Source organism: Hemibagrus wyckioides, linkage group LG03 (genome assembly GCF_019097595.1).
Source record: "Hemibagrus wyckioides isolate EC202008001 linkage group LG03, SWU_Hwy_1.0, whole genome shotgun sequence".
In the NCBI taxonomy this organism is placed as follows: domain Eukaryota; kingdom Metazoa; phylum Chordata; class Actinopteri; order Siluriformes; family Bagridae; genus Hemibagrus; species Hemibagrus wyckioides.
The window spans coordinates 1770499-1797840 of NC_080712.1; the positions used below are offsets into that span (position 1 = coordinate 1770499).

Consider the following 27342-nt stretch of genomic DNA (forward strand, 5'->3'; position numbering starts at 1 on the left):
ATCCTCATTTATAACATCAATTTCTTCAGTGTTACTGTAATGTTTTATCACCGAGGGGTTTTTAGAATTTAAATAATGTAAAGGACATACTTTAGCATTTTACATTATATTAAAAAATATTTTTTATGATGATAAAGATAAAAGTATGTAGAGTATACTAGACCTTAACCGTAACACTAAATAAAGCTTGTAGTAACCGTTAGTAACCGCTAGATGGCAGGTGGAAAGCTATTACGCTTCCTGTCGCATGTGTTTATAAGCGCTTAGAACACGGCCCGTCGCATGTCGGTGACGTCACTGCGCGTCACATTTTTTGAACTGAACGGCGGTTAAAAACAAACGACAGCAGTTATTGTTTTATTAAAAGGAAATAAGGTAAGAAGTCTACAATATTGTGTTCTCACTAGCAGCTTAAATATATAAGAAAACTTAAACTTAAGGATTAACATGAGCAGAGTTTAAAACTAAAGTGTGTTTTTTTGTTTAGTAGCTTGACGTTCCGTGATGCTAATGCTAGCTGTAGTGTAGGCGCTCGGAAACGCGGTCACGTCCTGAATCAGAGTGCACTCCCTGTTCCAGCGCACTCTGTAGGGGGCGAAGCCGGTCTTATTTCGCCATGTTTAGTGCACTACATGTCAGGTGACAGGCGATTTGGCGTTTACAGAATTATCAGACCAGTTGGGTTCAAATCCGAAGAGTTCTCTGTTTAATGAAGGTTTAAGTGTTAGTTCAGTTTAGCAGCTTTTCATGTGTAATTTATTTATTTATTTTATGACTAGGTTACATACTGTTGCGTTTAATTATTCATTTATATTTACGTGGTACACGTCTGTATGTACACACCGATCAGCCATAACATTATGACCACCTGTCTAATATTGTGTTGGTCCTTTTTTGCTGACAAACAGCTCTGACCCGTCGAGGCATGGACTCCACTAGATCCCTGAAGGTGTGCTGTGGGATCTTACACCAAGATGTTAGCAGCAGATCCTTCAAGTCCTGTAAGTTGCGAGGTGGAACCTCCATGGCTCAGACTTGTTTGTCCAGAACATCCCACAGATGCCTGATTGGATTGAGATCTGGGGAATTTGGAGGTGGAGTCAACACCTCAGACTGGTTGTTGTGGTCATCAAACCATTCCTGAACCATTTCTGATTTGTGTCATGGTGCATTCTCCTGCTGAAAGAGGCCACAGCCATCAGGGAATACTGTTCCATGAAAGGGTGTAGATGGTCTGCAACAATGTTTAGGTAGGTGGTACGTGTCAAAGTAACATCCACATGGATGCAGGACCCAAGGTTTCCCAGCAGAACACTGACCACAGCATGACACTGCCTCCACCGGCTCTCCTTCTTCCCATAGTGCATCCTGGTGCCATGTGTTGCCCAGGTAAGAGACGCACACGCACCCGGTCATCCACGTGATGTAAAAGAAAACGTGATTCATCAGACCAGGCCACCGTCTTCCATTTCTCCGTGGTCCAGTTCTGATGCTCACGTGCCCATTGTTGGTGCTTTCGGTGGTGCACAGGGGTCAGCATGGGCACCCTGACCTGTCTGCGGCTATGCAGCCCCATACACAACACACTGTCCTGCACTGTGTATTCTGACCCCTTTCTATCAGAACCAGCATTAACTTCTTCAGCGGTTTGATCAACAGTATCTCGTCTGTTGGATCGGATCACACGGTCCACCCTTCTCTCCCCACGTGCATCAATGAGCCTTGACCGTCCATGACCCTGTCTCCGGTTCACCACTGTTCCTTCCTTGGACCACTTTTGATAGATACTGACCACTGCAGACCGGGAACACCCCACAAGAGCTGCAGTTTTGGAGATGTTCTGATCCAGTGGTCTAGCATCACAATTTGGCCCTTTAGGTCAAACTCACTCAAATCCTTACTCTTGTCCATTTTTCCTGCTTCTAACATCAACTTTGAGGACAAAATGTTGACTTGCTGCCTAACAGGTGCCATGATGAGGAGATACTCAGTCTTATTCACGGCACCTGGCACTGGTCATAATGTTATGGCTGATTGGTGTGTGTATATAACACAGATGTGTTCTGGTTTATTTCTTGTTGTTCTATTAATAGAACTGAAACATTAATCAGTGTACATGAAGGAATTGGTCATACTGATTAATCTCTCTCTCTCTCTCTCTCTCTCTCTCTCTCTCTCTCTCGCTCGCTCGCTCCTTACAGAAGCAGTAATGTCGAGTATCAGAGCCCCTGTGAGTACATCATCATTGCTCTGAACTGACACATGGATATAACAACAATTACATAACACCAATAAAACACCAGGTTAATGCTGGAGACTTGACTCTAAAGTGTGTGTGTGTGTGTGTGTGTGTGTGTTTCAGCACACAGTGGGGTGTGAGCGAGCTCCACTGCGTGATGTACAGAATGAGAGATCAGCACTGCAGCAGACTTCATCCAGTATTAAAGTGTGTGAGGTGCACACTGATCAGGTAACTGCAGTAACACACCGTGTGTGTGTGTGTGTGTGTGTGTGTGTGTGTGTGTGTGTGTGTGTGTGTGTGTGTGAGAGAGAGAGAGAGACAGAGAGAAGGAGAGGGTTTGAAGTTTTTCCTCAGCAGGTTTGGAGTAAAATCGAGTCTTGCTCTGAAGATGTTTTGGACCTTTTCCCCCAGACACAAGATACTTTAATAAACCAGTAAACTCCACAGTGAGCAGGACCAATTCATCAGCTCTTGTCTGTCTGTCTGTCTGTCTATCTGCCTGTTGTAAATGAATATTTTATGTATTTTGGTTTTGTTGTGTTGGAGAATAAGAGGATTATGAACACCTCCTAATCAGCTGATGATGTAATATCAGTTCTGTGATTAGTTTTCGTACTGATGATGTCTCAAAGATGTGGATCATGATTTATATTGATATGATCCAGGAGCTGAACTCTGTGGGTGGTGTTAGAGAAGTCTGGGCTGACCACACCAGGAGACTGAATGAATTTGTGTTCATCCTGTGCTCTGATTGTACTGTAAATGTCTTTTATCCCCCAAACAGAAGGAAAACCTCTCCAAGTCATCCTTCATCACCGACTCTGATCCAAACCTGTGCAGCAGAGATGCAAACATCACGTTTAAGTCCTTCACATGTGCAGGAGGAGAGGTGGAGATCTCGGACCGATCCAATCTCTCAGACAGGTCTGTTCTAATCACTCACGACTCTCCAGACGTCTCTCCTCTTAACAACACCACCGTGACACACGAGGACACCGAGGGCCAACATGAAGATCATCTGTACTGCAGATACACCACCTCCAGAACACAGGAAGACCACGCCTACTCTGACCATCAGTCTCTGAGTCGCACAAACTCCATCACCTTCACATCCTTCACCTGTCCAGGAGGAGAAGTCGAGATTGCAGGAGATGAACCAGTTGTTGCTGAAGAGCCGGAGTTACAGAATCTTGTTCAGAATTTTGGAGATGAAAGCTCTGATGAACACACGGAGCTTCCCAGCTGCCATTTTGATCATCTGTACTGTAATACTCAAACATCTGAGCTTACATCTGGGAACATGGAGGAGGAGGAGGAGGAGGAGGGTGAAGAAGGTGGTGGTGGTGGTGAGTCTGTAAACTCTGCGTCCATCTCCAAAAACATCACAGACATCACCTTTAAATCCTTCACCTGTCCTGGAGGAGAAGTTGAAATTGCAGAAGACTCACTCGTGAAGAATGAATCAGAAGTGCATAATCCTGAAAGTGAGACCTGTGAAGAGCACACAGAGCTTCCAAGCCGCCATTTTGATCATTTGTACTGTAATATTCAAACATCTGAGCTGAGATCTGGGGAGGAGGAGGAGGATGGTGATGAAGGTTCTGTAATTCTTCCAGCCATCAGCAAAAAAGCTACAGACATCACTTTTAAATCCTTCCCCTGTCCTGGAGAAGTTAAAATTTCAGAAGACTTTTCACTTGTACAGAATGAATCACCCGTGATGAATCAGTCACTCATCACTAAAGATTCAGAAGTGCAGACTCTTCAGAGTGAGAGCTGTGGTGATCAGACCAGGCTTCCCAGCTCTCAGTTTGATCCTCCCTACTGTAATGACGAACCAGAATGTATACCTGTTCAGGTAGACGGTTCCATCACGCGCTCCACCATGTTAGACGCTAACAATCCGGGAGGAGTTGGTACTGAAAGCGACTCTTATAGTGTCCTAATCGGCTCCTCTGCGGTGGAGAGACGAGACGACGTAACCTTCTGCTTCTCAGGTGCTGAAGTGGAGATCGAGAACACCTACAGAACGTCAGACGTGTCCACGCTCATGAAGGGTTTAAAGATCTACGAGCAGGCCGAGTCCTCGCCTAACAGTGAGTTAAGCGTAGTCTGTGCAGAAAGCGTTCTGGTTGGAGAGAAAGATGACCATGTTTACTGTCCAGTTGTGAGAAATGATCCAGAAGTGACTGGTTCTGAGACTGATGCTCACCTCAACGTGCAGATCTCCACTTCTGGGGTTGTAGAAAGATCAGAAAGACCACCGAGGAGCAAGGGATCAGAGAATACAGAGTCTGATGTGATGTTTCCTGAAAGTTCTTCAGATTCCATAGAGGTACAAGCTGTAAGATCTGTCCAGCAGCAAGATCTTGACCAGCAAACGTCTGCAAATCCTGAAGAAAATGTGCTCGAGGATGAAAACCCAGGACTCGGATGTGATGTTCAGGAAGTGTTTTCAGATGAAAATGGCAAATTATCTCATTCCCATCCTGGTGTTGATGGAATTCCTGAAAATGTCGGTGATTTAGAAACCCAGACTGTGCAGAACTTCATCAGCCGAAATGCTAACGTGTCGACCCATGCTGATCCTGAAATCTTGCGTTCTGAAAGTGTAGAGATGGAAGCTCAGATGAAAATGTGGAGCCACATCATTCTTTCTGAACCTTCCACTCCTAAACATTCAGCACTTGGACATCTCTGGCTTCCGGAAAGTCCCATTCCTCCTCCGCAGCTGCACTCCACCGTACTCACCACACCGTTAACCCCGAAACCTGCCTCTGCTCCTCAGCTGCAGAAAGAGAAGGTCATGAAGGATCTCTCCACTGTGGGACAAGGACCTCTCCAGGACCAGCTCAGGAAAATGGGCGAACTCTTGATCGCAGCCTCCGGGAAATTCTCCGCCCCGGCAGCCGTGACGCCTGTGCAGCAGCACAGCGCCTGTGTGTGGACCACGCCCACACTGCAGCAGGAACGCAGCACCAACACTTCCGCCGTCATGGAGGAGAGGAAAGAGATTGACGTCTCAGATGCCTGCACTTCTACAGACTCCCTGCTCTGGAGGCAAGTGAGGCGTGTCCATGTTATTCCTTCTGTAACAGAGTTTCTGTGCTCATTATGATCATTTCTGACCCTTATTGATGCATTAGGGTTTTGTTCCACATTTAATCCACTCAAAACAACTGGCACAAAAAACCTGACACAGTAAACAACTCGGCCACTCGTATTAACTGACCCATTCACCAAAGAAATGACTCGCATGACCCACTGACTCGAGGCACTGATGTTGGACGAGTAGCTCTGACTTGCAGTCTCCACTCTAATTCATCCCAAAGGTGTTCTATGGGGTTGAGGTCAGGACCAGCTCAATGATCTGGAGGGGTGTCCCAAAACTTTTGGCAATATAGTGTAGATCGGAAAACAACTAAACGAGTCAAATAAACAGATGAACAATTCAACCAAGTAACTGAGAGAAGCATCACACACCTGACTAAACCACACACACACACATATAGCTAATCCGACACACACACACACACACAGCTGACTGAACTTCCAGTCCACCTGAGTGAACACCAGTCTATTTAAACTCTTAATTTAAACTTTACAGTGTCTGTTTTTGTGTTTCATCTGGTGTGTGTGTGTCTGTGTGTGTGGTTTCAGTGTGAGTCGCAGTAATCTGGAGTGTTTGTCCCGCTCTGAGCTGGAGCAGAAGCTGATCTCCACTCTCATCATGGTGGAGGTCCTGTCTCAGCAGCTTACATCAGCCCAGAACCAGAACCTCAAGGGCAGAACTGAGGCGAGCCCGTCCAGCCTGAGAGACCGTCTGGTCCAGACGGAGCGCACCGAGCTCAGCCAGGTCAGAGGAAACGTGTATAAATACACATCATCATGTTTAGTTTGTACATTCATCAGTATGTCATTAACAGGTTCATATTTGGCTGTAAACGAGATCTCGGCTTTGTGATGTCTCTGTGTGTGTGTGTGTGTGTGTGTGTGTGTGTGTGTGTGTGTGTGTGTGTGTAGACGGGACCATACAGAGAGCTGTATGTGAGTGCACTGGAGCGAATCCAAACTCTGGAGCTCAATCAGGAAACTTTTCACAGCTTGCACCAAGCCATGCAGCTCATGAACAAAACCTTGGTAACACACACACCTACACACACATGACTTTAACATAATGTCTGTACACAGTACACACAGGTAAAGCTACAATTATACAGTGGATATATAATAAGTGTGTGTGGTGTTTTTGTGCAGATGAGTATTAAATCCGAAACAGATGAAGCTCTCGGCAGCATGAAGGAGCTCGAAGGCATCGTTAATGACGATCAAAAAATCCACTCCCAGCAGGTGAAGCTCCCCACTCCCTCCTCCTGTTCCACTACACCTAACTAGTGTGCTATGTTATACACACTGATCAGCCATAACATTATGACCAGTGCCAGGTGACGTGAATGAGACTGAGTATCTCCTCATCATGGCCCCTGTTAGTGGGTGGGATATATTAGGCAGCAGGTGAATATTTTATCCTCAAAGTTGATGTTAGAAGCAGGAAAAATGGACAAGTGTAAGGATTTGAGTGAGTTTGACCTAAAGGGCCAAATTGTGATGGCTAGACCACTGGATCAGAGCATCTCCAAAACTGCAGCTCTTGTGGGGTGTTCCCGGTCTGCAGTGGTCAGTATCTATTAAAAGTGGTCCAAAGAAGGAACAGTGGTGAACCGGTGACAGGGTCATGGGCGGTCAAGGATCATTGATGCACGTGGGGAGAGAAGGGTGGCCCGTGTGATCCGATCCAACAGACGAGCTACTGTTGCTCAAACTGCTGAAGAAGTTAATTCAATTCAATTTTATTTATATAGCACTTTTAACAATAAACATTGTCTCAAAGCAGCTTTACAGAACATAAGAAAAAAAAACATGTAAACAGTCTTAGATGTTTAGACAAAATGATCCCTAGTGAGCAAGCTTGATGTGACTGGTGAGGAAAAACTCCCTTATATGGTATGAGGAAGAAACCTTAAGAGGAACCAGACTCAAAAGGGAACCCATCCTCATTTGGGTGACAGTGGACATGAAAAATGTCCTTTCTGCATTTCTGTATAGTCAGTTGTGTGATGTAGAATGTTAGTGTGTGTATTAATTAGGAGGTTGTTGTTGTCCTCGAAGTCCACATAGGGTCAGCAGTGTGGCTTTGATATACCCAATTCCTCACAAAGCAGAACCCAGGAGCTGGTCATCTCTGGATGTCACAGGATCCTCAGGTCATCTCTGGATGTCACAGGATCCTCAGGTCATCTCTGGATGTCACAGGATCCTCAGGTCATCTCTGGATGTCACAGGATCCTCAGGTCATCTCTGGATGTCACAGGATCCTCAGGTCATCTCTGGATGTCACAGGATCCTCAGGTCATCTCTGGATGTCACAGGATCCTCAGGTCATCTCTGGATGTCTCGGGGTTGGCCTCTGTCTACTGGAGCTGGCACAATCTCCAGAGACCTCGGAATGGGTGGAAGAAGGGAAACAAGTGGAAAGGAATTAGCGTAGCTGCTGTTCATGATGTTAGCAGAACTTGATAATGTGCATTTAATCAGATGTACTGGAGCACGAGGTTATGGGACGAATTATTTGTGTGCCTGGATAAAGAGATACGTCTTTAGTCTACATTTAAACTGGGAGACTGTGTCTGAGCCCCGAACACTGTCAGGAAGACTGTTCCAAAGTTTAGGAGCTAAATACGAAAACACTCTAACCCCTTTTGTAGACTTTGATATTCTGGGAACTACCAGAAGTCCGGAGTTTTGAGATCTTAAGGAGCATGGTGGATTGTAATGTGTCAGAGGACTGGTTAGATATGAGGGAGCTAAACCATTTAGAGCCTTGAATGTAAGTAGTGCTAGTTTATAATTAATTGTAATCTTATCAGGTAGCCAGTGCAGGGATGATAATATTGGGGTTATATGATCATATTTTCTTGACCTGGTAAGACCTCTAGTAATGCATTACAATAGTCCAGTCTGGAGGTCAGGAATGCATGAACTAGCTTTTCTGCATTAGATACAGATAAAATGTTCCTGAGAATGATCTATAGTGTGGAATGCAGCACTAAGATCAAGTAAGAATATTGAGATGCAGCCTTGGTCCGAAGCTAAAAGCAGATCATTAGTGATTTTAACTAGTGCAGTTTCTATACTATGATGGGGCCTGAAACCTGACTGAAATTCCTCAAGGATATTGTTTTCCTGTAGGAAGGACCATAATTGAGCTGACACCTTTTCTAATATTTTTGATATAAACGGAAGGTTTGAAACTGGTGTGTAATTTATTTCATTAGGGTCTAGTTTAGGTTTCTTAAGAAGAGGCTTAATAACTGCTAACTTGAGAGGTTTAGGGACCTAGATATAATGAGGAGTTAATAATATTGAGAAGAGGCTCTCCAGCTGCATGTATCACTTCTTTCAGCAATCTGGTTGGAATTGGATCTAACAAACGTTGTTGGTTTAGCCGTGGTGATAAGTTTAACTAGATCTTCCTGCCCTATACCTGTAAAGCATTGTAGCTCTAGATGTGGAGCATTAGGCTGGTCTGGATCACGGGATATTGTCAGAGGTTGAACATCCAATATTTTGTTCCTGATACTATCAATTTTTTAAGTGAAGAAATTCATAAAGTCATCACTACTGTGCTGAAATACTCTCTCCAGAAATCTGATGCTTTGTTAGTCTAGCCACTGTACTAAATAAGAATCTGGGATTGTTCTGGTTTATACGCTGTCTTTATACTCAATTCTGAATATTTCTAATTTGGTTTTTCTCCACTTTGGCTCGAGGTTACGGGTTGCTCTCTTGAGGACGTGAGTATGACTATTGTACCATGGTGCAGGTGTTTTATCTCTGACCTTTTTTAGTCGGATGGGGGCAACAGTGTCTAGTGTACTGGTAAAAATAGTGCCTATGCTGTTGGTTACATTTAGGGGTCTAGTAAAAAGTTGAGACAGATCTGGCAGATTGTTTGTAAATCTGTCTTTAGTGGTTGGAGTTATAGTTCTACCAAATTGATAACGTGGAGAGACGTGTCTAATATGTTGTACAGGTAGAGTGTACATTAAGAGGTGATGGTCTGTGATGTCATCGCTTTGAGGTAGAACGGTTATATCAGTAACGTCGTTCCCATGTGATATAACTAAGTCTAGTGTATGATTAAAACGATGAGTTGGTCTAGTGATGATTTGTTTAACATTCATGTAGACCGTGCTAATGATGCTTTAGGACACTCTGGTTTCTGGATTTACTAAATTCTTTTGGGGTTAAAGTCTCCTACAATGAATCAATAGGTCCGAGAGTAAATGTGCAAACTCTTTAGGAAAATCACTGTAGGACCCCGGGGGTCTGTACACGGTGGCCAGAGCAAGATATAGCAGGGATTTATTATGTATGTCTGTGAGTGCTACATTAATGACAAGCACTTGGAATGAGTTAAACCTGGGTCCTGTTTTCAGAGCAACAGTAAGAGAATTGTTATAGATGTTTGCAACACCACCTCCACCACCAGTCTGATGGGGCTCATGCTTATAGGAATATCCTGATGGAGTAGACTCATTCAGACCAATGTGGTCCTTTGGTCTAAGCCAGGTTTCAGTAAGACAGAGTGCATCAAGACTCTTATCTGAGATCATTTCATTAACAGTAAGAGCTTTAGGTTTAAGGGATCTAATGTTAAGAAGCCCAAATTTTAGAAATTGTGTTTTTTTTTGTTTTGTTTTAATGCTGGTTCTGATAGAAAGATGTCCGAATACACAGTGCAGGACAGGTCAGGGCTGTTTTGGCAGCACCAACACGATATACGGTGTGTGTTGAGCTTTTCCTAACAACTCTGATGGATCTGCTTCAGGTTCTTCAGGTTGCTCAGATGTTTGTTGACTGCCGTTTTCACACAGAGACCTGGACTTTCACTCCACTGTTGTAGAATATTTCTCATTTAGTTTTTTGTTCTGCTCCTGCACTGATCTGACCTTGTGTTTGTAGACCAAAGCTCTAGTGTTTCAGCTGACCGAAGCAGGAGCAGATATTCTTCTGTGTTTTTATCCATCTCTCAGTTTTAACACCTCCACACTTGGATGGTGTGTGTTCAGTGCAGCACATATAAAGCTGAGTTTTTGTCTGGTTTTACCACAAAACCTCATCCCACATGATATCTGGGTCTCTCCAGACATGATCTGTTTTTCAGAGCAGTGGTATCTTTCTAACTTCCTTCCTGCTACAGGCCAGTTGTGCACCTTTACTCCACCCTGAGCCACTGGACTCTGTAGCTCCTTTAGAGTGATGGTTGACCTCACTGAGGCTTCACTCTCCAGTTCCCTTCTTACTCTGGCTGCGTCTACACTAATCCGGATAAATAAACCCGTCTAAAAACGCTCCACATTATCGCTTTCAGTCGTTCCCAAAACTTGTAACTTCTATCTCTAATTTCTTCTGCTTCCTTTTTGCTCTTCACTCTTACAGCTTTACTCCAGATTCACCGTCTTTAATTAAGAGGCTCTGTATTTAGAAGATTAGAGTATTTAATGACTGACCTGTAGAGCTGTGGTCATTACATCACGTTTTTTTTTATCTGTGGACACTGGGAGCTTCCACTGGACAGGGAGTGACAGAATTATTGTGCTAACAGAATTATTCAGTTCAGTAAATTTGTCAGAATAATTTCTAATATAAAGCTGTATGTTTAAGTTTTATTCATTTTAAGGTTTGGTGACAGAACAGGACATCAGTGTCCTTTATAATCCATGAATACTAAACATTGATGTATATCCTGAGATTTAACTGCGTGTGTGTGTGTGTGTGTGTGTGTGTGTGTAGCTGGGGCAGATGAAAGCTCTCTTTGCACGCTGTATGGACATGCTGAGGAAAATGGAGCAGAAAAACAAAGTGTGTGTGAAGGATAGAGATGATATGAGGAAGCAGATGGAAGAAGCTCTGGAGAAGGAATCAATGGTCACACACACACACACACACACACACACACCTGGTTAAATTGAACTTCACAATATGGAGTGGATTTTTTTTGCTTGAATATTTATATTTGTTTTGAATATACTGTGTGTGTGTAGGTGTTGCGGGTGCTGGAACAGTTGCGTCTCCATCACACCACACTAGTGTCCGATCTCCAGTCTAACCTTGGATCCCACGAGGAACTGACAGATGCACTCACACAGACTTACCCACAGCTGGTGAGAACACACACACACACAATGAGAAAAATGTCACTCTTTTCACATGACTACTTCCATATTATACTCTTGTACCTCTGTCATGTCGTTAAGCCTCAGCACTGTGTGTGTGTGTGTGTGTGGTTGCTTTGTGCTCAGGTGGAGCTGAATAGGATGCATATGGACTCTGTGACCGAAGCCAACACACTGCTGAGAGAGACGATGGAGGAACACACACGTCTATCAGCTGAGGTATCTCGCGCGCACACACACACACACACACGTTCTCATTACACACAGGTGATGTACTGAAGGTTGTGTTGTGTTTATTAGCTCCATACAGCTCAGCAGCTCCTCCAGAGGACGTATCCGTTACTGCACAAACTCCAGCACAGAGCATCAGCTGCTGTAGAGCAGAGTCAGAAACACCAGGAGGAGAGAGACCGAGCTGTAGAGGACAGAGAACAGGTCTCACACACACACACACACAGTCCTGCACTATAGTGTGTGGAGGAATGTTGCATTATGCCACTTTTCCCTCTTTATGTACTCTGTGTGTGTGTGTGTGTGTGTTAAAGATGGTGCAGCAGTTGTACGACACACACTCCAGCCTGCAGGAGGCACATCAGCAGATTGCAGATCTCAACACACAGATGACCATCATGAGCTCAGGTGTGTGTGTGTGGGTGGGTGGAATATTGACCACAGACATCAGGTGGAAGTAACACACACCCTCACCCATGTCTGAATGATCCCCCCCTCCTGAGCTGTGACTGGACAGTGTTCGGTCAGCACACTGCTGCTTGGATGATTGAGACTTCAAAAAAAGATAAATAAAATAAAGAGAAGGAAATGCTTCCCTGCTGCTTTGCTCTGGTTGCTATGGTGATGTTGCTTTTGTCTATTCTCACTGTGTCCTTCTGCTCTGGCTGTGTCTCCACTTCGGTTGTATAAATGATGGACATGCCATCATCAGTTAACTGGACTTTACTTATTTTTGTTTGTGTATATGATTGCTGTCAAGAGTTATCATAAATCACAGTATACAGTGATGTATTGGCAGTCTTCTAATATTGTGTGTGTGTGTGTGTGTGTGTCAGAGATGGCAGTTCTGCGTGAGCAGCTGACTGAGGTAGAGGATGAGCGCTCTCAGTTACAGAGGAAGGCCACTGAGCTCTCCGCTACAGTTTCCTCTTCTCTGGCATCTTACACTTTCCTGGAGCAAACACTAGCCTCAGAGACCAGCAAGTATGACACACACACACTCTCTCTCTCCATCCATGAACTTGTGAACATCTCTTACTATGTAGACATTCACTGATCAGGCATAACATTATGACCAGTGCCAGGTGAAGTGAATGAGACTGAGTATCTCCTCATCATGGCACCTGTTAGTGGGTGGGATATATTAGGCAGCAGGTGAACATTTTGTCCTCAAAGTTGATGTTAGAAGCAGGAAAAATGGACAAGTGTAAGGATTTGAGTGAGTTTGACCTAAAGGGCCAAATTGTGATGGCTAGACCACTGGATCAGAACATCTCCAAAACTGCAGCTCTTGTGGGGTGTTCCCGGTCTGCAGTGGTCAGTATCTATCAAAAGTGGTCCAAGGAAGGAACAGTGGTGAACCGGAGACAGGGTCATGGGCGGTCAAGGATCATTGATGCACGTGGGGAGAGAAGGCTTCGACAGGTCAGGGCTGTTTTGGCAGCAAAAGGAGGACCGACACAATATTAGGCAGGTGGTCATAATGTTCGGTCGAGTGTAGTGTTTCAGGGTTCCACTGTTTACAGTGACACGTCTTTTATTTTCCGTCGTAATACTGACATTAGCCTTGACTACTCTGTACACACACTAACACTCTCACTGTACATCTTCTCTGTACATCTTTGTGTGTACACTGCACTGTCACTTTACTCCCTGTTCAATTGGACATTTATATTTGCCTTATATATACATCTACTTATATATTTATCTTACATATGCACACTGTATATACTGTATTCATTTACTACACCATTTCAAGTTGACCTTTTTATCTACATATATGCATATACTGTATCTTCTATATATTAGTCTACACAAATATTTATTTATATATTTTATTTTTCACATATACTATATATACTATATTTTAGTGTATTATATTTTTGTTTTTATATTTAGTTTTTATAAAGCAGTTTTATATTTGTATACATTATATAGTACTATTTTGTTACTATTTTTATTATTTTTTTATATATTTTTTTTATTATTATTTATAATATATATCCCCTATTTTAGACAGTCGTAAAAAGCATTTCACTACATGTCGTACTGTGTATGATTTCGTATGTGACCAATAAAATTTTAATTTGATTTGACAGTTCAGATTTAAAAGAAATGTAATTTTTAGATTATTAAGGAAACCATCTGAAGAGATCTCTCTATAATGAACATTATAATGAAGGTGTGATCTTCAGCAGGGACTGAGATTCATTTCACTCTGAAAATCCACTTTAACTTTTTAGTTTAAACCTCTTTCTTGGACATGGTGTATTTTTGCACTTCAGTTCATGTGTTCCTACATTACCATGTGTTCCTACATTACCATGTGTTCCATGTGTACATTACATTCTTTAGCTGTATTGTGGGACTGTGAGTCCAGCTTTAGCTCCATCACTTCAGCACTGGACTCACTGGGATGATGTGGAACATCATGTTTTTTTCCATTTTAATTGCGCTAGCTCCACCCACTGTGACATCAGGGCGATACACAGCCACAAACTTCTCAAAGGAATAAAGAAAGTACACCAACACGTCAGCAGCACTGTCACTAATCCCAGTAGAGCTTCCAGTGTGAACATGTCACTAATCCCAGTAGAGCTTCCAGTGTGAACATGTCACTAATCCCAGTAGAGCTTCCAGTGTGAACATGTCACTAATCCCAGTAGAGCTTCCAGTGTGAACATGTCACTAATCCCAGTAGAGCTTCCAGTGTGAACATGTTTAACGTGAGAGTTTATCTGCTGTGACGAGGGGTCAGTGGTGTGCAGTAAAGTCGTGTGCTGACCAGGAGTTTCTCATTTCAGACTGCAGCGGTCACTACACGACACTCAGGAGGCCACTGAGAGAGCTGACGGGTACACACACATACACACACCTCTATCTATATCTTCATATATATGTGTATATATATATATATATATATATATATATATATATATATATACACTATATTGCCAAAAGTATTCGCTCACCCATCCAAATATCAGAATCAGGTGTTCCAATCACTTCCATGGCCACAGTTGTATAAAATCAAGCACCTAGGCATGCAGACTATTTTTACAACCATTTGTGAAAGAATGGGTCGCTCTCAGGAGCTCAGTGAATTCCAGTGTGGAACTGTGATAGGATGCCACCTGTGCAACAAATCCAGTCGTGAAATTTCCTGGCTCCTAAATATTCCACAGTCAACTGTCAGCTGTATTATAAGAACGTGGAAGTGTTTGGGAACGACAGCAACTCAGCCACGAAGTGGTAGGCCACGTAAACTGACGGAGCGGGGTCAGCGGATGCTGAGGCGCATAGTGCGAAGAGGTCGCCAACTTTCTGCAGAGTCAATCGCTACAGACCTCCAAACTTCATGTGGCCTTCAGATTAGCTCAAGAACAGTGCTCAGAGAGCTTCATGGAATGGGTTTCCATGGCCGAGCAGCTGCATCCAAGCCATACATCACCAAGTGCAATGCAAAGCGTCGGATGCAGTGGTGTAAAGCACGCCGCCACTGGACTCTAGAGCAGTGGAGACGCGTTCTCTGGAGTGACGAATCGCGCTTCTCCATCTGGCAATCTGATGGACGAGTCTGGGTTTGGCGGTTGCCAGGAGAACGGTACTTGTCTGACTGCATTGTGCCAAGTGTAAAGTTTGGTGGAGGGGGGATTATGGTGTGGGGTTGTTTTTCAGGAGCTGGGCTTGGCCCCTTAGTTCCAGTGAAAGGAACTCTGAATGCTTCAGCATACCAAGACATTTTGGACAATTCCATGCTCCCAACTTTGTGGGAACAGTTTGGAGCTGGCCCCTTCCTCTTCCAACATGACTGTGCACCAGTGACCAAAGCAAGGTCCATAAAGACATGGATGACAGAGTCTGGTGTGGATGAACTTGACTGGCCTGCACAGAGTCCTGACCTCAACCCGATAGAACACCTTTGGGATGAATTAGAGCGGAGACTGAGAGCCAGGCCTTCTCGTCCAACATCAGTGTGTGTCCTCACAAATGCGCTTCTGGAAGAATGGTCAAAAATTCCCATAAACACACTCCTAAACCTTGTGGACAGCCTTCCCAGAAGAGTTGAAGCTGTTATAGCTGCAAAGGGTGGACCGACGTCATATTGAACCCTATGGATTAGGAATGGGATGTCACTTAAGTTCATATGCGAGTCAAGGCAGGTGAGCGAATACTTTTGGCAATATAGTGTATATATATATATGTATGTGTGTGTGTATTGAATATATATATATATATTCAAATTTGACAAGAAAAGTATAGGGATACAGGTATGTGTATATATATATTATATATACACATACACATACACACACACACACACACACATCCTCTCACTCTCTCACTCTCTCTAGTCTTCAGGCCGCTCTGTGTGTGTGTGAGAAGAGGGTGGAGGAGTTGGAGGAGACAGTGGTGCAGAAAGAGACTCTTATTTCTGAACTTAGCTCTGAAATTGATAATCAGCGTCTGCAGCTGCGCAGACTCACGCAGGTCCAGAGTGAACTGTCCAGTGCCAAGGAAATGAGTGAGGTGTGCAAACACACACACACACTGTAGTGTTATTAGTGTCGTGCCATCTTGCAGAAACCAGTTTGGCATCCAGGAGTATTAGTTAGCGTGTGTGTGTGTGTGTTTGTGTGTGTGTGTGTGTGTAGTTCCTACAGGCGGAGAACGAGCTGACACGAGAGCAGTTAGCTGAGAGTGAGGGACTGCTGCGTTCACACCTTCAGGGATTGAGAGAGAGAAACTTGGAGTGTGAGGACCTCAGAGTGGAGCTACAGCAACTACGGTAACACACACACACACACACGTGCGCACACATACATGCACAGCCCCTGTTACAGCATTGCGTGTGTGTGTGTAGTGTGGAGAAGGAGTGTGTGGAGCAGGAGCTGGTCAGTACGCGTGATAAAGCTCGGCTCATGCTGTTGGATCAGGGAGAGCAGCTCGCTCAGGCCACACTGGACACCTCCCTACTGCTGCAGCGTGTGTGTGCTCTCATCAACAGCACACACACCACTGACCACAACCACAAGGTACACACACACCACTGACCACAACCACAAGGTACACACACACCACTGACCACAACCACAAGGTACACACACCCACACGCCACTGACCACCACAACCACAAGGTACACACACAGTGTTTCTGTGCTGTAATTAAAGTGACTCTGTATCTAACAGTGTGTGTGTAATATTGTTATAAACATGGTGAAGTCCAGTCATTTTTCTCTGGTCACCTTTCCCACACAGAGCAGTTATGATCTGGTCCAGACTGACCCTTCACCCCTCTCTCAGCCCTGCAGCTCCTTCCTGAACTCGGTCATTAACGCTCTGACTGAGGATCAGCCAGGTGTTACAGTGCCACATAACAACCCAGGTCTGTACCCCACACACACACACACACACACACACACAGATACTGAACAGGAACAGATTGAAGGGTATGTACATGATTAGGATGATCGATAAATGGGAAAGCAAAATAATTCAAGTAAATTAGTTCAGATAGAAATAATAAAGGAAGGACAAACGTGTCGCACCTCTGGTCAGTTATTACATCATACAGGTGTGTGTACGAGTGTCGCAGCATAAAGCATTCAGCGTGCATCAGATTCCAAAATAGAAAAGTGTGTGTGTGTGTGTGTGTGTGTGTACAGTTAGTTGTGTAGAGGAGGACCTGACTGAGACCATGGGCAGCAGGAGCAGCGCCTTCACTCGCATTGTCCCAGCTGAACTCCAAAACACAAACGGTAACACACACTTAATGTGCATCATATGACATGCGGTGTGTATGATGTATACATAATACACTATGTATGGTGTGTGTGTGTGTGTGTGATGAAGTGGAGTATGATTACAGTGTATTAAAGATAAACACACAGTGTGTTACACCTCTAATAGGTGTGTGTGTGTGTGTGTTAGATGATAATCACAGCACCACTCTGTTGGAGTTGTTATCATCTCTGGGTGAGAGTGTGTCGAAACTCCACTCGGCCATGGAGCAGCTGAAACGACACAAAGACTCTGAGATGGACACACTGCAGAAGAGCATGTGAGGAACACACACACACTATACACACACTGACCTACACACACTATACACACACTATACACACTGACCTACACACACTATACACACACTATACACACTGACCTACACACACTATATACACACACTATACACACACTGACCTACACACACTATACACACACTATACACACTGACCTACACACACTATACACACACTATACACACTGACCTACACACACTATACACACACTGACCTACACACACTATACACACACTGACCTACACACACTGACCTACACACACTATACACACACTATACACACTGACCTACACACACTATACACACACTGACCTATACACACTGACCTACACACACTGACCTACACACACTATACACACACTATACACACACTATACACACTGACCTACACACACTATACACACACTGACCTACACACACTATACACACACTATACACACTGACCTACACACACTATACACACACTGACCTACACACACTATACACACACTATACACACTGACCTACACACACTATACACACACTATACACACACTGACCTACACACACTATACACACTGACCTACACACACTATACACACACTATAGACACTGACCTACACACACTATACACACACTATACACACACTGACCTACACACACTATACACACACTATAGACACTGACCTACACACACTATACACACACTATACACACACTGACCTACACACACTATACACACTATACACACACTATACACACTGACCTACACACACTATACACACTGACCTACACACACTATACACACACTATACACACTGACCTACACACACTATACACACACTATACACACACTGACCTACACACACTATACACACTATACACACACTATACACACTGACCTACACACACTATACACACTGACCTACACACACTATACACACACTATAGACACTGACCTACACACACTATACACACACTATACACACTGACCTACACACACTATACACACACTGACCTACACACACTATACACACACACTATACACACACTGACCTACACACACTATACACACTGACCTACACACACTATACACACACTATACACACTGACCTACACACACTGACCTACACACACTATACACACACTATACACACACTGACCTACACACACTATACACACACTGACCTACACACACTATACACACACTATAGACACTGACCTACACACACTATACACACACTGACCTACACACACTATACACACACTATACACACTGACCTACACACACTATACACACACGACCTACACACACTATACACACACTATACACACACACTATACACACTGACCTACACACACTATACACACACTATAGACACTGACCTACACACACTATACACACACTATACACACACTATACACACACTATACACACTGACCTACACACACTATACACACACTATACACACTGACCTACACACACTATACACACACTATACACACTGACCTACACACACTATACACACTGACCTACACACACTATACACACACTATAGACACTGACCTACACACACTATACACACTGACCTACACACACTATACACACACTGACCTACACACACTATACACACACACTATACACACACTGACCTACACACACTATACACACACTGACCTACACACACTATACACACACTGACCTACACACACTATAGACACTGACCTACACACACTATACACACTGACCTACACACACTATACACACACTGACCTACACACACTATACACACACACTATACACACACTATACACACACTATACACACTGACCTACACACACTATACACACACTGACCTACACACACTATACACACACTATACACACTGACCTACACACACTATACACACTGACCTACACACACTATACACACACTGACCTACACACACTATACACACACTATACACACACTATACACACTGACCTACACACACTATACACACTGACCTACACACACTATACACACACTATAGACACTGACCTACACACACTATACACACTGACCTACACACACTATACACACACTATACACACTGACCTACACACACTATACACACTGACCTACACACACTATACACACACTATAGACACTGACCTACACACACTATACACACTGACCTACACACACTATACACACACTGACCTACACACACTATACACACACACTATACACACACTGACCTACACACACTATACACACACTGACCTACACACACTATACACACACTGACCTACACACACTATACACACTGACCTACACACACTATACACACACTGACCTACACACACTATACACACACTGACCTACACACACTATACACACACTGACCTACACACACTATACACACACTATACACACTGACCTACACACACTATACACACACTGACCTACACACACTATACACACTGACCTACACACACTATACACACTGACCTACACACACTATACACACACTATACACACTGACCTACACACACTATACACACACTATACACACTGACCTACACACACTATACACACACTATACACACACTGACCTACACACACTATACACACTATACACACTGACCTACACACACTATACACACACTGACCTACACACACTATACACACACACACTATACACACTGACCTACACACACTATACACACACTGACCTACACACACTATACACACACTATACACACACTATACACACACTATACACACTGACCTACACACACTATACACACTGACCTACACACACTATACACACACTATACACACACTGACCTACACACACTATACACACACTGACCTACACACACTATACACACACTATAGACACTGACCTACACACACTATACACACACTGACCTACACACACTATACACACACTGACCTACACACACTATACACACACTATACACACACTATACACACTGACCTACACACACTATACACACACTGACCTACACACACTATACACACACTATACACACTGACCTACACACACTATACACACTGACCTACACACACTATACACACACTATACACACACTGACCTACACACACTATACACACACTATACACACACTATACACACTGACCTACACACACTATACACACACTGACCTACACACACTATACACACACTATACACACACTATACACACACTATACACACTGACCTACACACACTATACACACACTGACCTACACACACTATACACACACTATACACACACTATACACACTGACCTACACACACTATACACACACTGACCTACACACACTATACACACACTATACACACTGACCTACACACACTATACACACTGACCTACACACACTATACACACACTATACACACACTGACCTACACACACTATACACACTGACCTACACACACTATACACACACTATACACACTGACCTACACACACTGACCTACACACACTATACACACACTATACACACACTGACCTACACACACTATACACACACTGACCTACACACACTATACACACACTATACACACACTATACACACTGACCTACACACACTATACACACACTATACACACACTGACCTACACACACTATACACACTATACACACTGACCTACACACACTATACACACACTGACCTACACACACTATACACACACTGACCTACACACACTATACACACTGACCTACACACACTATACACACTGACCTACACACACTATACACACACTATACACACTGACCTACACACACTATATACACACACTATAGACACTGACCTATACACACTATACACACACTATACACACTGACCTACACACACTATACACACTGACCTACACACACTATACACACTGACCTACACACACTATACACACACTATACACACTGACCTACACACACTATATACACACACTATAGACACTGACCTACACACACTATACACACACTATAGACACTGACCTACACACACTATACACACTGACCTACACACACTATACACACACTATACACACTGACCTACACACACTATACACACTGACCTACACACACTATACACACTGACCTACACACACTATACACACTGACCTACACACACTATACACACACGACCTACACACACTATACACACACTATACACACACACTATACACACTGACCTACACACACTATACACACACTATAGACACTGACCTACACACACTATACACACACTATACACACTGACCTACACACACTATACACACACTATACACACACTGACCTACACACACTATACACACTATACACACACTATACACACTGACCTACACACACTATACACACTGACCTACACACACTATACACACACTATACACACTGACCTACACACACTATATACACACACTATAGACACTGACCTACACACACTATACACACACTATAGACACTGACCTACACACACTATACACACTGACCTACACACACTATACACACACACTATACACACACTGACCTACACACACTATACACACACACTATACACACTGACCTACACACACTATACACACACTGACCTACACACACTATACACACACTGACCTACACACACTATACACACACTATACACACACTGACCTACACACACTATAGACACTGACCTACACACACTATACACACACTGACCTACACACACTATACACACACTATACACACACTGACCTACACACACTATACACACTATACACACACTATACACACACTGACCTACACACACTATACACACACTGACCTACACACACTATACACACACTATACACACACTGACCTACACACACTATAGACACTGACCTACACACACTATACACACACTATACACACACTGACCTACACACACTATACACACTGACCTACACACACTATACACACTGACCTACACACACTATACACACACTATACACACTGACCTACACACACTATATACACACACTATAGACACTGACCTCCACTCACTATACACACACTATAGACACTGACCTACACACACTATACACACACTATAGACACTGACCTACACACACTATACACACACTATACACACTGACCTACACACACTATACACACTGACCTACACACACTATACACACTGACCTACACACACTATACACACACTATACACACACACTATACACACACTATACACACTGACCTACACACACTATACACACACTATAGACACTGACCTACACACACTATACACACACTATACACACTGACCTACACACACTATACACACACTGACCTACACACACTATACACACTATACACACACTATACACACTGACCTACACACACTATACACACTGACCTACACACACTATACACACTGACCTACACACACTATACACACACTATACACACTGACCTACACACACTATACACACACTATAGACACTGACCTACACACACTATACACACACTATACACACACTGACCTACACACACTATACACACTATACACACACTATACACACTGACCTACACACACTATACACACACTGACCTACACACACTATACACACACTGACCTACACACACTATACACACACTATACACACTGACCTACACACACTATACACACACTATACACACTGACCTACACACACTATACACACTGACCTACACACACTATACACACACTGACCTACACACACTATACACACACTGACCTACACACACTATACACACACTATACACACACTGACCTACACACACTATACACACACTATAGACACTGACCTACACACACTATACACACACTGACCTACACACACTATACACACACTGACCTACACACACTATACACACACTATACACACACTGACCTACACACACTATACACACTATACACACACTATACACACACTGACCTACACGCACTATACACACACTGACCTACACACACTATACACACACTATACACACACTGACCTACACACACTATAGACACTGACCTACACACACTATACACACACTATACACACACTGACCTACACACACTATACACACTGACCTACACACACTATACACACTGACCTACACACACTATACACACTGACCTACACACACTATACACACTGACCTACACACACTATACACACACTATACACACTGACCTACACACACTATATACACACACTATAGACACTGACCTACACACACTATACACACACTATAGACACTGACCTACACACACTATACACACACTGACCTACACACACTATACACACACACTATACACACTGACCTACACACACTATACACACACTGACCTACACACACTATACACACACACTATACACACTGACCTACACACACTATACACACACTGACCTACACACACTATACACACACTGACCTACACACACTATACACACACTATACACACACTGACCTACACACACTATAGACACTGACCTACACACACTATACACACACTGACCTACACACACTATACACACACTGACCTACACACACTATACACACACTATACACACACTGACCTACACACACTATACACACACTGACCTACACACACTATACACACACTATACACACACTGACCTACACACACTATAGACACTGACCTACACACACTATACACACACTATACACACACTGACCTACACACACTATACACACACTATACACACACTGACCTACACACACTATACACACACTGACCTACACACACTATAGACACTGACCTACACACACTATACACACACTATACACACACTGACCTACACACACTATACACACACTATACACACACTGACCTACACACACTATACACACTGACCTACACACACTATACACACTGACCTACACACACTATACACACACTATACACACACTGACCTACACACACTATACACACTGACCTACACACACTATACACACACTATACACACACTATACACACTGACCTACACACACTATACACACTGACCTACACACACTATACACACACTGACCTACACACACTATACACACACTATACACACTGACCTACACACACTATACACACACTGACCTACACACACTATACACACACTATACACACACTGACCTACACACACTATACACACACTGACCTACACACACTATACACACACTGACCTACACACACTATACACACACTATACACACACTGACCTACACACACTATACACACACTGACCTACACACACTATACACACACTGACCTACACACACTATACACACACTATACACACACTGACCTACACACACTATACACAGTGAAGTCATGAAGCTCTGCTGCTGTTCCAGGCGTGACCTGCAGGGGGAGATGGATGAGCAGAAGAACCTGCACATGGCGGAGGGGGCGGAGCTTAAACAGCAAGCGGTACGCCTTAAATGTCAGGTGGAGAAAAATGCACAGGTGCTGCAGCAGAAGACACAGGTGTGTGTGTGTGTGTGTGTGTGTGTGTGTACACACTTCACAATCTGAACTTTACAATGCATCATACACAATATTATACACTTGTATTACTTCCTCGCGTGTGCGCGTGTGCGTGTGCGCGTGCGTGTGTGCGCGTGCGTGTGTGCGCGCGTGTGTGTGTGTGTGCGTGTGTGCGCGCGTGTGTGCGTGTGTGCGTGCGCGTGTGTGTGTGTGTGTCTGTGTAGGACGAGAAAGCTCTTAGGAAGTTGTGCAGTGAGCTGGAAGAGAAGCTGGAAGCCGCACAGAAACACAGAGCTGAGAACAGCGTAAGTGACACAGCGCGAGCACACACACACACACACACACACACACACACACACGCGCGCACGGTAAATTAGTTAGTATTCTGTCTTTCCTCACACTAGTCGTGTGTGTGTGTAGGAGCTGCGTAGGGAGGGAGCAGACCTGCGCTGTGCACTGATGCAGTCCCAGGTGGAGGTGCAGGCTCTGAGGGCAGAGCTAAGGGCCACCAGCCAATCAGCATCTGGCATGAAGGAGCTGGAGGACAGGATCCGCCTCCTGAGGGAGGTACTGCAGTGGGAACTGGTGTATCTTTGTACTCTGTAACGTTTTATTGACTTTATCATGAAATAAAGAGATAAAGGAGTGTGTATGTGTGTGTGTGTGCGTGCGCGCTGTGATCAGGTGGAGAAGCTGAAGGCTAATCTGATGGAGGTTGAGGAATCCAGATCCAAACTCCTAGAACGAGCGAAGAGACACGTACACACACTTTATACTTTTATAATAACCTTTTTAACACTTCAAACACTTAAGCAGTGAAATGTGTTCTGATCTGTGTGTGTGTGTGTGTAGTGTGATGTGATGTGTCCTGACTCGTGTGTAGTTTTGTTGTGTGTCCTGACCCATGATGGTGTCCAGTTTAGTGAACATGAGGCCAATGGCATTGGGTCTGTATGTGTGATATAAGTGTAATAATGTCTCTGCTCTCTGCAGCAAATGGTGCATGCGATGAATCAGAGTAAACTGGAGCGTGAGCTTCACCTGCTGGACGACATGATCGAGACTGTGAGGAAGGTGAGAGAGAGAGAGAGAGATAGATAGATATATATATACACACACACACACACCCCAGACTCAAATCAGTGGGAAATATTTTTACTGCTTAAAGCATTGGGAGAATTTGCACTTAGTTACACAAACCAGTTGGACACACATTAAAGAGGTGTGTGTGTGTGTGTGTTCGTTCTCCAGGCCCTCTCGTCTGTACCTGATGTGGTAAACTCTTGTCCTGAGCTGCAGACATTGCTGGAGTATCTGGGCTGAGTGAATTGTCCTTTCTTCACTAACTGACTCACTGCCACTCTTTAACCTGCATTTCTACATGTTTTTAATTAATTATTATTATTATTATTATTATTATTATTATTATTATTATTAGAATTAAAACTAAAAATGACCATGTATAAAGACATTTTCTAAATAAAAGTGGTTCTGGATGAAATGTCGTTTTCTCCCATGTTTTATGAAGCAGGTGAGAAGTTAGTGATGGGGAAGGTCAGTCAGGTGGTCAGATGGGATAGAGGGTCAGTCTCACACTCCTCACAGTGTGTGTTGTGTTTGAGCAGAACCCTGGTGTGATCTGTACACACTGAGCTGCTCTACATCCACATCAACATAAGAGATTGATTCGACTCAGTCAACTCGCTGCAGGAACTGAATCAAATGTGTCGTCCCTCAAACCAGCTGTAAATTATTGAACTATGGTATGATTTATTGAGCTCCAGCTCAGAGTTCTTCATGCTTAAGTGATTTGTGTGACCTCTAGACACACTTGGTAGTGATTTTATTGATTTTTTTTTCTATTGAAATAGAGTCAATAAACCAGAAGAATCATTTTAATCTGATTCAGATTACACAGAAGATTGAGCTTTATTAATCCAGAAGGAAATTCTTTTGCCAGTGACTGCTTCAGATTACACAAGAGAAATAAATATAAATAAGCTACATACACTGACCAGGTACAACATTATGACCACCTGCCTAATATTGTGTTGG

The 27342-nt window shown here is 43.6% G+C and overlaps 1 protein-coding gene across 3 annotated transcripts; it reads left to right on the plus strand.

Annotated features, from left to right (window-relative positions):
- The first annotated feature begins 266 nt into the window (after positions 1-266).
- Positions 267-26773, plus strand: spag5 (sperm associated antigen 5). Of its 3 annotated transcripts, XM_058386318.1 has the most exons (27): positions 334-375; positions 909-1001; positions 2202-2230; positions 2363-2470; positions 3027-5302; positions 5903-6098; positions 6266-6382; positions 6500-6592; positions 11099-11233; positions 11350-11469; positions 11608-11700; positions 11782-11916; positions 12027-12120; positions 12549-12696; positions 14517-14567; positions 16068-16242; positions 16368-16501; positions 16577-16748; positions 16972-17098; positions 17379-17471; positions 17644-17773; positions 25155-25287; positions 25512-25592; positions 25708-25854; positions 25972-26046; positions 26281-26361; positions 26539-26773. In XM_058386318.1, exons 3-27 carry the CDS (start codon positions 2210-2212, stop codon positions 26608-26610), a joined length of 5007 nt encoding a protein of 1668 aa, XP_058242301.1. In that variant the 5' UTR covers positions 334-375; positions 909-1001; positions 2202-2209; the 3' UTR covers positions 26611-26773. The 3 variants fall into 3 exon arrangements, with proteins under 3 accessions (XP_058242300.1, XP_058242301.1, XP_058242302.1); XM_058386317.1 differs by lacking the exon at positions 909-1001 and having other exon boundaries at positions 267-375; XM_058386319.1 differs by lacking the exons at positions 334-375; positions 909-1001 and adding an exon at positions 705-723.
- The last annotated feature ends 569 nt before the right edge of the window (positions 26774-27342 follow it).

Bases quoted from the DNA above. Each gene is read 5' to 3' on its own strand.
- spag5 (XM_058386317.1), top strand. From the start codon at position 2,210: ATGTCGAGTATCAGAGCCCCT. The intron at 17,472-17,643 runs GTAACACACACT...TGTGTGTGTTAG, and splicing joins TGAACTCCAAAACACAAACG to ATGATAATCACAGCACCACT. The intron at 25,855-25,971 runs GTACTGCAGTGG...CGCTGTGATCAG, and splicing joins GGATCCGCCTCCTGAGGGAG to GTGGAGAAGCTGAAGGCTAA.